This window comes from Branchiostoma lanceolatum, chromosome 3 (assembly GCF_035083965.1).
Source record: "Branchiostoma lanceolatum isolate klBraLanc5 chromosome 3, klBraLanc5.hap2, whole genome shotgun sequence".
NCBI lineage: Eukaryota > Metazoa > Chordata > Leptocardii > Amphioxiformes > Branchiostomatidae > Branchiostoma > Branchiostoma lanceolatum.
This window is the reverse complement of record NC_089724.1, coordinates 18,750,541-18,763,137: the sequence shown is the minus strand read 5'-3', so window position 1 is coordinate 18,763,137 and position 12,597 is coordinate 18,750,541. Positions and strand designations below refer to the sequence as shown.

At 39.5% G+C, this 12,597-nt stretch overlaps 1 protein-coding gene across 2 annotated transcripts in view; it reads left to right on the top strand.

The window, feature by feature from the left end:
* LOC136430817 (adhesion G protein-coupled receptor A3-like) overlaps positions 1-12,597 on the top strand; it is a 41,536-nt gene that overhangs the window by 21,029 nt on the left and 7,910 nt on the right. The window contains exons 1-5 of one of the 2 annotated variants that reach the window (XM_066421799.1): positions 2,257-2,328; positions 7,536-7,607; positions 8,343-8,409; positions 10,289-10,360; positions 10,502-10,665. In XM_066421799.1, the coding sequence (XP_066277896.1) occupies positions 7,592-7,607; positions 8,343-8,409; positions 10,289-10,360; positions 10,502-10,665 (319 nt within the window). In that variant the 5' untranslated portion in view covers positions 2,257-2,328; positions 7,536-7,591. Of the gene's footprint in view, positions 1-2,256; positions 2,329-7,535; positions 7,608-8,342; positions 8,410-10,288; positions 10,361-10,501; positions 10,666-12,597 lie in introns of those variants that run through there. The other variant, XM_066421798.1, reaches the window with a different exon arrangement.

Below are 12,597 nucleotides of genomic sequence, written 5' to 3'. Positions count from 1 at the left end.
TTATTGTTGCAATTAGTGGTGTTACAAAAATGGAGTCTCAATCTTTTAATTTTTTATTTATGATCCCTTGCACCTGCAGTGGATGACCAAACTTTCCAAAATATCCCCTTCATGCTGAAATGGTACAGTCCTGAGCAGTTCATGCCATTCTTTGATGTACAAGAGAGTCATATCTTCGTCAGCTGGACTTCTCACTCCAATATAGTTCATGAATGATAAATGGAAAATCTCTAATAAGTCTATTTGTCATGTCAAGCTTATCTGATACCTTTGAAAGTCTGCCCTATCTTCCAACCGACAATTTTCTACAATTCTCCTTGTACAAGTCATTGAATCCCTTTGCCTTCTCCTGGTGCTCGTATACACATTTACAGAGTAATGGAACATTTATGGGTTGACTTGAGTGCATCATCTTTATGGAACAGACAGTTTCATGCTCGGTGAAATCAAGTATTTCACTGGACAGGATTGAAGGTGATTGAGGGGCTCTCGCTGTAAAAAGGGCCGTATGCAGCAGACAGTCGAAGCTCAAAGGAGCCGACAGAGCCATGACCATAAAACCTCCTGCTCTTTACCAGGGAGGTCAATGGTATCATTTTCTGGAAGCTGCTACTAGTCCTTTTGCTGGCATGGCTGCAATGAATCATGGGAGCCACAACAGCCATCTGCCGCTGACAGCTCCAAACTGTCTCCTTTTTCATCGCTGGTTTCAATGTTTTTCTTTAAAAGTTAATGACCTTCTTTTCTTTCTTGTGCACTGTCCTTCATTGAGTCAAGTGTAACTTATTGAGCTTGAGTTCTTTCAATGTGAAATGATCACATGTTAGCAGTAGCTCGCTTCAGGGAATGATATTAGATGTCTTGAAACAAGAACCTCTGTTGTAAGATTTAATCCATGTTCAACATGTTGAAATGATGACTCGAAAGTGTCATCACTTTCTAATTCCAACAGTCGGAATGAATTTTCGTAATGACCAAGAGTGATACTTAACAGACTCTTGTCAGTTTGAAAGCCTTGATATTATTGTTATTAAAATAAATGGAATAAACAGCAAAGTGAAGAATGTTGAAGGGTCAAAGGTTTGATAATTACATACCAAGAAATGTACATTTTTGTTACTCATTAAGAGGTGATTAAAATGACGAGAATTGCTGATGTAGATCCTTAGGTACCTGACTCCTGAGTATGGTTTGAAGATAAGGAACACTAATGATAAAAAAATGGTAACAGTTTGTAGTAAAGAGTAAAATTGTCTCATAGGATAAAAGTTAGTCAGTGATCGTAGAGATCTATAAGTATAAAGTTTTATGGATATACTTCATACTTCGTAGAATAGAATTTTAAGAACCTAGAATGTCACAATGTAATGTGTGGTGTACCCCTAGTATCTTTCATCTCCTTGTTGTCAACAGGTTTGTACTATCCAATATTCATGGTGGTTTTCTGGGAAGATTTACTTTTATCTGAATCAGATCCAGCCTGTGAACAGGGTCATCTGTCTTATTTATCAGCTCCTGAGTGGTTGATAAGTGAGGGTGGACCATGCCCCCCTCCCCCCTCAGCCTGTTGTCCCAACAGTAGTGGCTTGTGTTGCCCATGATTAGGGGCCATGTCTGGGCCACATTTTCCCCACATTCTTCCCCTGCTAGTCTGGATAATTTAAAGTCCCCACCACTTCCCAGCCATGCTGAATGTTTAAAGAGCGGAAGTGTGGTGTAGATGTAGAGGTTATTGGATCCTTTGCGAGGATTAAAATCTTGATACCGCCTAGTGAATTCGGCTTGCTTATGTGATGGCTGCCATCTGTCCACTTGTGAGAAACTGACCCCTACATATCAGAAAGGTTTCAAATATTGGATCAAAAAGATTCCTCTTGACCATAAAAGTCCTGTTGTTTATACTCTACAGTTGTCATGAATGATAATTTTTCAGTTACAGCTGTTTTGATGTTTGTTTATTGAGATTTAAGTTTAGATATCATTAAGGTACATTCAAAAATTCAAAAATTTACAAAAGAGACCAGTTCAAGTATATGTCACTCAATTCTACAGAATTTTGAAAATTTTTAGTATAGATGAAAGAATAAGATGAATGACTTTACATATGGTTGAAACCAACTTCTATACTGTAGTCACTACACGTGCTTGAAGATTTTGTTCTGCACTGATTTCCATTGATGTGCACATTCTATGAATGTCCATGTATTAGAATATGTACGTTTAAAGTCATTAATCTTGTTCTGTTTTGTTTTCCAGGAACCTGAGCAACAATGGTATCAGCGCCATCGAAGCTGGGGCCTTCACTGGTCTAGGAACATTGGAAAAACTGTAAGCTTCCATATCTACTTGTACTATTGTATCTTCCATTCTTTCACACATGTTATACTTACAACAGAGGAGAGATATTTGACTAGTATATTTAATTTGATCAAAATCCCAGGTTCTTTTCCATGCTTTATTGGCCACCTCTTTTATTTTTAGTTTTACTTGAACAGACATCAAAATTGGGTCCTGCATGGCATCCCCTCCTTTGTGATTTGTAGAATTTTATAATTTTTGGGTGGTGTGCACTATCCTACTTTGGTGGTGCCAAGTGTCCCACATCAAGGCATATCACTGTAGTCAGGCCAGTATGAGGAAAATGGGAAAAACTTCCTGAAGAACTAGAAATGTCACTCACAGCTGTGATGTTGGTGATTGAAGGTTTGCTCAAGTTTCTTCTCAGCTACAAATTAAAGTGTGTCTTATAGCAAGAAGCACGTTGTACAGTTTATGTACCTTTAGTACAGTACTCATGTTGCAACAAGCAAGGATACAAAAGAGTGACATTCTGTGTGACAGAAAACTAATCTTATGTTTACTTAAGTAATCAAAGGTGAAGCAGTAATAGGCCAGGTCAGGGTGGGGTTTCTCCCCTAGTACTAATAGCCCATGCCAAGGCTGTTTGGAATGACTTTTAACAATTGAAATATCTTAGCCGCCTGTATTTTTGAATGTAGTGTTCAGGCTATTGTACGACTTTATCTCGTCTCTACAAGACTCAAAATGGAGCACAATTTGTGATGTGATAAATAGTAAAGATTGTTTGGGGATTGCAATTCAAAAAACATACCGGTACATACAACTAAGATGCTAGGATATAGCTATGGGGTTACGTGTACCAATATGTCTCAGATCAGTTTCAAAGCTATATATTTTTCTTTACAAGACTTTTAATTTAAGCCTATTATTAGACTAGTCTAGTCTGCCAAGGATTCTAGGCCCTGGTTGAGGCCAGCCTGTCAGAAGTGAAGTATTTTGTAGATACAGACATGCAGCTGTGGAATGGTGAAGGACTCCAAACAAACACGACTAGCACAGGAGAATCTGTAGGAGGGCTGCATCAGGGTCCCAGCTGTCCCAGGGTGGACACCACTGGGTGTGGAAATAGTAGAGATATCAGAGTCTAACCCTGACAATGGTGCATACCATGGATTGTTCTGAGTCCTTTGATACGTATATACATGATGAATATATACTGTAGATATGCGTATCCATGTCATGTGTTAGCAACATACATACAAGTGATGTCACAGGGCTGGCATGCTAAACATGTATGTTGAATTAATCAATTACCGGTAGTCACTCTCCAAAGTGATTGAATGATCTGGAGATAACTTGTTGATAAATTGAAATATAATAGATAAAACTACATAAATGCAAATGATGCAGATAAGCTGTACGCATTTGGTTTTCTCTTATTTTTCTACAAATTAATGGTTTGTAATCAACAATGGAACATGTATTGCTGAAACGATTGAGCAACAGGTAGTAAGAACGTACAGGTACAGGGGTAGCAGGACTTTGTGATGTTGGAGGTAACTGTAGTACCACCCAAACTGAAAGATAAGATAAAATGGCTGGCAGAAACAAAAACATGTGAAAACTGAAAGGGGGGTAAGTGGTTTGGAGAGCCCTGGAGTCCTTCACACTTAAAAGATGGTGCTGTAATCTACTAAGAAGCATTTGGCAGTCTTCAGGAAGGTTATTGAACTGAAAAAAAATGCTATCTGTCAAACAAAAAATCCTTGTCTGAAAATTGTCCTGTTTTTCTTCAAAGAGTCCGTCTATGTATGCCGCAAGCCACTTGGGTGTTTGAGGCATATTAAAGTGATATATTCAGCTTTGTGTTTCACGGTCTTCAAATACCTGATAAGCCAGGGTACAGAGATATGCCCTCTGTCGCACAATACCAGAGCAATGAAGCACGTCAATGGAAGGAAGGGAAATAGATAAGAGAACAAAGGGAGAATGCTATCAACAGGAGGAATCTCGGTGGTGAAAGGTTTGGGTGTGGCCAGGCTGTTCAAGGTTCCCTCAGGTGTGTCACAAGTGCGAACACAAAGATCATGGGAGGAGAGTAGGTAATCTCTCCTACTATCTACTACTATATCCTGCAATCCTACAAAACAAACATCTCGATGTGATTTTACCTTAAAATTCATCAGAAAGTTTGAAGGTAAAGGATAGCCATAACGTAGAATTTCCCCAAACACATGTTAAAGTTCTGGATTTCAATTTTGTCTCCAGGATGTATTAGCCATTAAGCCCGCCCCCCTTCTAGGGATAAACATGCTTAATGCCAGTTCTTATTTGAAGTGTTATCTGCTAATTTTCATTCGTTTGGCACAGTAATAATCGGCCACATGTGCCGACCTGTAAACCTATAGTCCCTCAGTAGTCAGTGCAGATTCTTTTATTTGTAATCTCAAAAGAAATCTTGCACTGGCTAGGTTCAGAACAGAACCCCACACTTGCAAACGCAAAGGTTGACTGATAAAATGAAGAGAATGCCCTCTTGGTTAGAGTTGTGATTTAACCACCTAAGTTGTTAAGGTGCAACATAGCCAGAAGTTTGTAGTACTATAGGTAAAGGTTACGACATGAGGTATGCAGGACTTGTTGTGATAGCTAGTGCCAGAGCCCAGGTCTGTTGTTACTGGGAGGTCTATCCTTCCCTATCCCTGGGAGACAACTCTTCTGTCCTTCAGCTAGTCTGTACATCTGTAATACACACCTAAAGGTCACCTGCATTGTACCCTATTGATTGCACTTGTTGGCAAAAGCCTGTGCCTGTGACAGTTTGAATTCCTAAAGGTTTTATATTGGACCAAGTAAGATTTAATTATGGTATACCATCCTATCTGGTGTCTACATCTGCCTATCCCGTGGGACAGCATTCTGACCACCATGTACTTTCCAACCAGGGCAGGATTTAACTAACAGCTGATAAGCATCTCTAGATGTGTGGCTAGCCTTTCAACACCTGGATGCTCATCTGTATGTGGACCCTTAATTTTGTGGCACTCAGCATTCCAGTCAACATTGCCACTGTTACATTCGCCCCTTTTTTTCTTTGAATTTATTTTGTTTTGAGGACAATGATCTCATAAGGGATCTTACACGTTCTGATATGAAAGAAACATGTTGTTGTTTTCTTGCCAAAAAATAAGGTTTTCAAGAATTTCCAACCAATGATGTCAAGAATGTGGAGTCAAAAGAAAAGAATTCTGGAAAGTGTGATTTACAACAAAGACATTTACTAAATGAGTGTTGAGTCAGTGTTTTATCATCTAATTATTATCTAAAGTGGTCTCATTTTCAGATTTTTGACATGGTTTAAAAACCTGACAGCTTCAGATACATACCTTTGTTCACAAAATCAGGATTCCCTAAATTGATGTTCCCTTTTCATTCTCTTGTTCAAGTTTACTGTTATAGAATCAATCTTTTCATACAAATAGTATTTCACTGTAGACTAGTTTCTTCCTGCTGAAATATGAAGGACAACCTGCATTCCACTTATAGCCTTTTATATATTGATTGCTTGACACTGGTGGGAAAAATGTCATGCATTTAAAGAAAGCCGAGTGCTCCAGAATATCTCCTTCTTTCCTGTACAAGTTGCAGCCACCCTAATTGAGAGAGCACTTAAATTAGAGCTGACACCTGTTACAGGATGGTAATCTTCTGTGTAATGACAGGGAACTTTGTACCTGAAATCCTTATTGTTCTACACCTTACGGCAGAAAACAGTTAAGTATAGGGTATGCTTGGTTCAGCGGTTGACAAAATATGCTCATTCAGGTGTGGCATAAAACAAGTTATCTGCCCTGTAAGTAACTGTTGCATGGTTTCCTGCAAGGCTGATTCAGCAAGAGCTGGGTACAAATAATTACTCCTGGAAGTATCTGCTGCTGGCACCAGGAATTTTCTAAATGCAGGAAAAGTTAGTTTTATTTTCTGGTGTCTGACCATGAACCACCAAATGTGCACCATACTTGAGCATCAGATGTGGATGGGTGAGGTATGACAAGAAATACAATGCACATGTACATGTACTTGAGCAGGCTTCTCATATGATTCAATAATGATATACCTGTACTGTCAGTATATGCACATTTTATTACTGTTAGGTATTCAGAATATGTATCTGTTACATATTTCCAAAGTTTGGCTATAGCTTTATTTTAGAGCATTTTGCCACCACTGTGGAGAGTGCAAGAAAGTATAACCCTACAAAACTCAAGACGCAACTCCCATCCATACACATGTCCTCTGCCCTAATTAGCCCTCTCTCAATCCTGTTAGATTCCAGAGATACCATGAACAATCTTGAGCAGTGGTGATCACAGAGCCATCATACTCCACAGGTCAATCTTACAGGCCTCCCTGCTAACATCAAAGGAGTAGGTTGCCAGTCAAGTGTACCTGAGGTGTCTTACTGGGGATCAACAGTGACATGGTGTAGCCTGCTATCACCATAGGCTTGTCTCTAATGAGACTTCAGAGGGTTCAGATTCGTGTCGAAAGGAAAGAAATAGATACTCAGCAATAAACTTGTAAAATTGCAGTTAATGCTAGTGTCATGTACAGGCCGAACGAAGAAACTGGAATAAACAGGGCATTTTGATACATATGAAGCTGAGTCAAGTGTCTGGAATGTTTGAACAGCGCTTGATAAGTGGAAATACCAACAACTACCTCAATACTGTTTTTATAGTTGACCTTTGATATGTTAAATTATGTAGTAACCAGGTTCAAGTTGGCGGTGAGGAATGCTGGTAGTATTCTAAAGGCTATCGCTAAATGTCTGAGAGCTAATGTTAAATTTTTCAAGCCAAAATACTCTTTATATGGAAGCTTTATAAAGGCCGCTTATACTTTTGATTCTGTCAGCATCAAACATGTTACCGTCATCTTTTGCCAGCCCACTGTGAAAAGCGGGCTTTTGTCTACCTGTAGAAAATAGTTTTTCTCTGTGATTGAAAATTACTAGTTATTTTTATCTAAAGTGATGTATTAATGTTATAATGTATGTACAAGTGAACTACATGTATGGTGAGAACATGGAATTCGTATACAACTGATATCATCCTTTACAAGAATGCATTCTTCCATGCAAATGAATTTTCTGATGGTAATTTGGCCTGCTAATGGTTAAGAGTGAGTTTCATGTAAGAATTCATTGAACATTTTCCTGTCATGCTTTTCAGGGACTTGTCCAATAACCAGCTGAGCATCATCAACAGCAGTAAGTTCATTGGTCTGGATGGGCTGCAGAAACTGTGAGTATGGGGTTCAATACTGCACCAATTCAGTTATTCCATTGGCATTGTGCAAAGCGGTCCAGCACCAAATACAGAAGAAAGTCCAGTAGCTCTTACTTTCAGAATGACTTTTGGATAACTGCTCGTTCATAGAGACTTAAAAGGTGCTGTCTGTCTGTCTGGGAGATCTTCCCATTATCTTGTCATCCATCAGCTTTTTCATGTCATTTTTTCCCCCAGAGAACAATTTGCAGCACGCCATCCTTCCATTCCTTTATTTTGTTGCTGTTTCTCATTGTCTACAAATTGTGACATTTGAATGACAGAGGTTCATATTCAAATATTTGATATACCGTACCTTAATATCAAACCAAATAGATTGATTTAAATGTCAGTTTCGTAGTCATTAAATGAAAATATACTGTACTTGTAAAAAGTATGTGTTGAAGACTCAGAGTTGAAGACTTTGTTTACGGAACTTACAACATTTCTCAGTCCCGGTCACTGAACCTTAACGGGAAATACTGTTCACAGAGGTTTTACTTTCTACTGTACTACAGGATTATTTCAACTGTGAACTTGAAATACTGTGAAACTGCTGTGTCGCCTTTTTTTCATGAAATTAAGTCCCCACAAAAATAGAAGAATCTACAATAACCCTGATGTCTCTAAACACAGCTCAGTCAGTTGTTACAGCTAATTAGGCACCTCAGAAATGTTGATAACATCCACTTAGACATTCTGTTCTTAAAGTATTTCCCCAGGTTTACTCAGTATTGTGGCCTCGGGGAGAGCAGAAAGCTCCAGCTTTGATAAACAGGTTGTGAAGCTTACCCCTACTGGCCCCTTGATCAACATAAATAACCTATTCTGTTAATATGTTGGAAAGCGCTTTGAACATTCCATGACCTAGGCAGATTATGTCCCGATGTTTATGTCCTATAGGAATTTTTTTTTAGGTTAAAAGTAGTTGTATGAACTTTGAAAAGCACTTTTGGGATGGAGCAATGGTCTACATTGGCAGTAGTCTGTGATTTGAAATGGGATGTACATGTATGTGGTTTTCAAATTGACAGGTGCTCATAGTGCTCAAATCTTATTGCAACACTTTTTCATGTTTATGATTTGTATGTATTTATGTTTCGCCAACGAAACATATTGTTTTTGTCAGGTTTCTTCTCCTTCTTCTTCTTCTCCTGTCAAATCTTCAAATCGCTTCTCCTCGGTCGTCCGTCGACCAAATTAGCTGAAATTTGGTATGCAGGTAGAGTACGTGTATACCCCCAGACCCTTTTAAAATTTTTATGATATAAGTTTTTAAAATGATTTTATGGAGGTTTTTTGGTCATTTTCAGACAAAAGTCGCACATGATGGCCTCCAGTGCCGTGGTGTTGAAACCTGAGGACCTGAAATTTGGTTTAGTTGTGCATTGGATATTTACCCAAAGGACCCCATTATTTTTTTTGGCATACACTACTTCAAAATGATTTATTTTGCAATTTTTTGATGCAATTTTTGGTTATTTTCTGTCGGGGCCAGCAAGAACTAGGTCATACTGTAACATAAGCCCTCCTACACTTCCCCTAGTCTGGGACTTAAAACCAAGCAGATGTCAGGGGGTAACTCTACTAATGGTATTACAGAAAGTTATATGTACCTTATGTTACATGGTACGGATGTTATATTTGAGATGTAGGTACCTATAGGAAAGGTGACTACACCTGACAATTACTTATGCTAATGAGGACCTAATTCGCATAATGTATGCACAAAGTTGTATGTCCCTTACCGTTAATGCTGCGGATGTCATCTTTGAGATGTAGGAACCTTTAGGAAAGGCGAACACACCTGGCCATAAATTATGCTAATGAGGACCTAATTTGCATAATCGCGGCATGAAGTTGTCTGTCCCTTACTGTAAAAGCTGCGGATGTCATCTTTGAGATGTAGGTACCTTTAGGAAAGGCGAACACACCTGGCCATAAATTATGCTAATGAGGACCTCATTTGCATGATTTATGCATTAACTTGTAATTCCCTTACCGGAAAAGCTGCAGATGTCAGATTTGACATGTACGTACCGTTAGCAAAGGTGATCACACCTGGCCATGAATTATGCTAATGAGGACCTCATTTGCATAATTCATGCATAAACTTGTATTTCCCTTACCGTGACAGCTGCGGATGTCATCCTTAAGATGTAGGTACCATTAGGAAAGGTGAATGCACCTGGGCAAAAATTATGCTAATGAGGACCTCATTTGCAAAATTTATGCAGAAACTTGTATTTCCCTTACCGTACAAGCTGCAGATGTCATATTTGACATGTAGGTAGCTTTACGAAAGGTGCACACGCCTGGCCATGACATATCCTAATGAGGACCTCACTTGCATAATTTATACATGATGTTGTATTCCCCTTACTGTAAAAGCTGCGGATGTCATCTTCAACATGTAGGTACATGTAGGAAAGGTGAAAGCACCTGGACATAACTTATGCTCATGAGGACCTCATTTGCATAAATTATGCAGAAACTTGGATTTGCCCAGGAGTTATTTTGGGACAGCCCACTTCTTGCATGAGGAGTATGGGCGAAACATCCTGAATTTGCTCTTAAAGCAAATGACGGCCAGTCTAGTTGAATATACATTTATACATGTCTGTAAGAGTTTGCTGAAATGCTCAACTGTGTTTCAGATTTCTTCAAGGAAACCACATCAGGACTTTGGTGGATGGCACTTTCAGCTCCCTACGCAGCATTAAGATGATGTAAGTGTGATCTTTTTACTGTTTTTAAGGTCAACTCTGAAAAATGAAAACAATGGTCACAAAAGTGTTGAAAACCTGACAAGACTGGATGACTGGATTGAAATAAAAACAAATAGAAAATTGCATTTGTGCTTTGTACAGAAACTTGCAGTCAGACTGGTTGATCTGTGACTGTCACCTGAAGTGGTTTCTGAAGTGGACTAAGAAAAATAAGATTCGGCTGTCTGAGAGCACTGTCTGTGCCTTCCCCGCATCCGTAAAGAATCAGCGCTTCAAGAAGCTACGCCGCAGCCAGCTAACCTGTGGTAAGTGCTCTTGAATTTCAATTTATTCATTTTTTTTGTAGCTGTACTAACATACTTTGAATGTGTGTCCTTGCTTTGGACTATTTCATCTTCTGTATTTTTCATTTACCCTAGAATTCTCTGCCTTTTCTGTTACCTGCAGTAATTAAAGAAAATAGCCAAAAGGTTTTTGTTTTGATTGCACCATGTATGACAATAACACCATATATTTAGGGAGATGTTAGAAACAGCATTATGATTTTTCATGATGAAGACACCAGCAGTTGAGGAGGGGGGCAGATAGTTTTATCTGGCGCAGTCCAGGACATCTGCAGGAAATTAATTCCTTGTTCTGATGCTGTTATCCCATGAGCTTGGCAGACAGAGAGCATGGGTTAACACCCCTGGGGCTGGACAGGACAAGTACCTGTACCTATCACTATAAACAAAGTTGTGGCTTAATATTAAGAACTGTTACAGTACTGTTTGTCATTTAGTAATGAAGCTGAGGGATAGGCTAGAAATTTGTTACTTTTGAACTGAAAAAAATGATGAAATTACTATGACATTGTCGCTTAGCCCCCTCCAAGAGTCTTGCTAGTTAGCTTAATGTGGCATTTTATGATTTCCTCTACTTGTGTTGCTCTGTTTTGTTTATGTAGAATTTTCATCAAAATAATCGACACATTTATAAGTGAGTGAACACTTAAAGCAGAAGTCTTGTTTGATAGGAGGTACTGGAGTGAGCTATCTCAGTGATATGAATCTTGAAATTCTGCTTGCCTGGATGTTTCTCCCTGTTCAGTGGTCCCAGGTGGTTTCAGGAACTCCCCCTGCACTCATCTTCTTGGTTGCAGCCTGGAAAAGGTTATACCTTATTAAGTCTGGCTCTTTGTTGTCACCGACCTAGCTCAGCCTGCAGGGTAGGGCCTGCTCAAGTCACCTCCTTGTTCTCTGTCAAAGCCACAGCAAAATCTGTCATTCACAACATATTATTTCTATCACATATTTTGTCCACAATTCTGTTTTATATCCATGTGTTGGAAAATCAAGTCCAAAAGTCTGTAGAAAAACTGCTGATTAAGGGAATCAGGAGGAGGAGTAGCTGGTGGAATATTAAGTGACTGTGAGTTTACATCAATCTTTCAGCTCAAAGTGCAGACTTGAGCAGTACGAATAGCGTAGGTAGAATGTGAGATGGATGGAGGATGTGGAGGACTGCACTTGATGTAGACCTGTGTTTGATGTGTATGTCTGGCCTGGGGGCTACAGAACTGACAAACTCGTGTATTAAACCTGATGAAGGCCCGTGGTCGGCACCAGGTGGGGTACATCAAAGCTGGGCTGGTCCGTGCGCTGCATGCTTAGCATTGCTTGCCACGAGCAGGATACACTCCAGAGGATCGCCACAGGCAAATCTACCGCTTCAAAAACGAGCCTTGTACAGGAAAAAGCTCTGATGTTCTGCCAACACGCAGATCCTTTCTTGATTAGCAAGGAGACGGAGAGGGGAGTGCAGACAGAGGACGTAAAACGAATAAAAATGGCCTCCAGGATATCATGGAGGATCTTAGTCAGCTCAGCTGAAATTTGAACTCTATTTTATCTTACTGTGTATGTATGTGTTTCCAACAATGATCATGATGACTGGAGAAACATAGCTTAGTGGGCTGTATCGTGGGAATGTCTGTTAACAGAACACTCTGTTGCTGTCATTGTGTTGGGTAAACAAAATGACAACAACATGCACGGCATTCCTTGGGCTGCCTTGAGTCAGTCTCAAGGTGACTGTGGGGACACACAAGGTCATAGGGGAGGCTCATGCATTGTGAGTCATATCATTAACAGCCAGAGGGCAAGTGTCACCTGTACATGTTATGTTCATGTATTGTATATTTAAGAATATATACTGGCAATTTACCCACATTCCTCGTTCTGTAACAAAACAAAGCA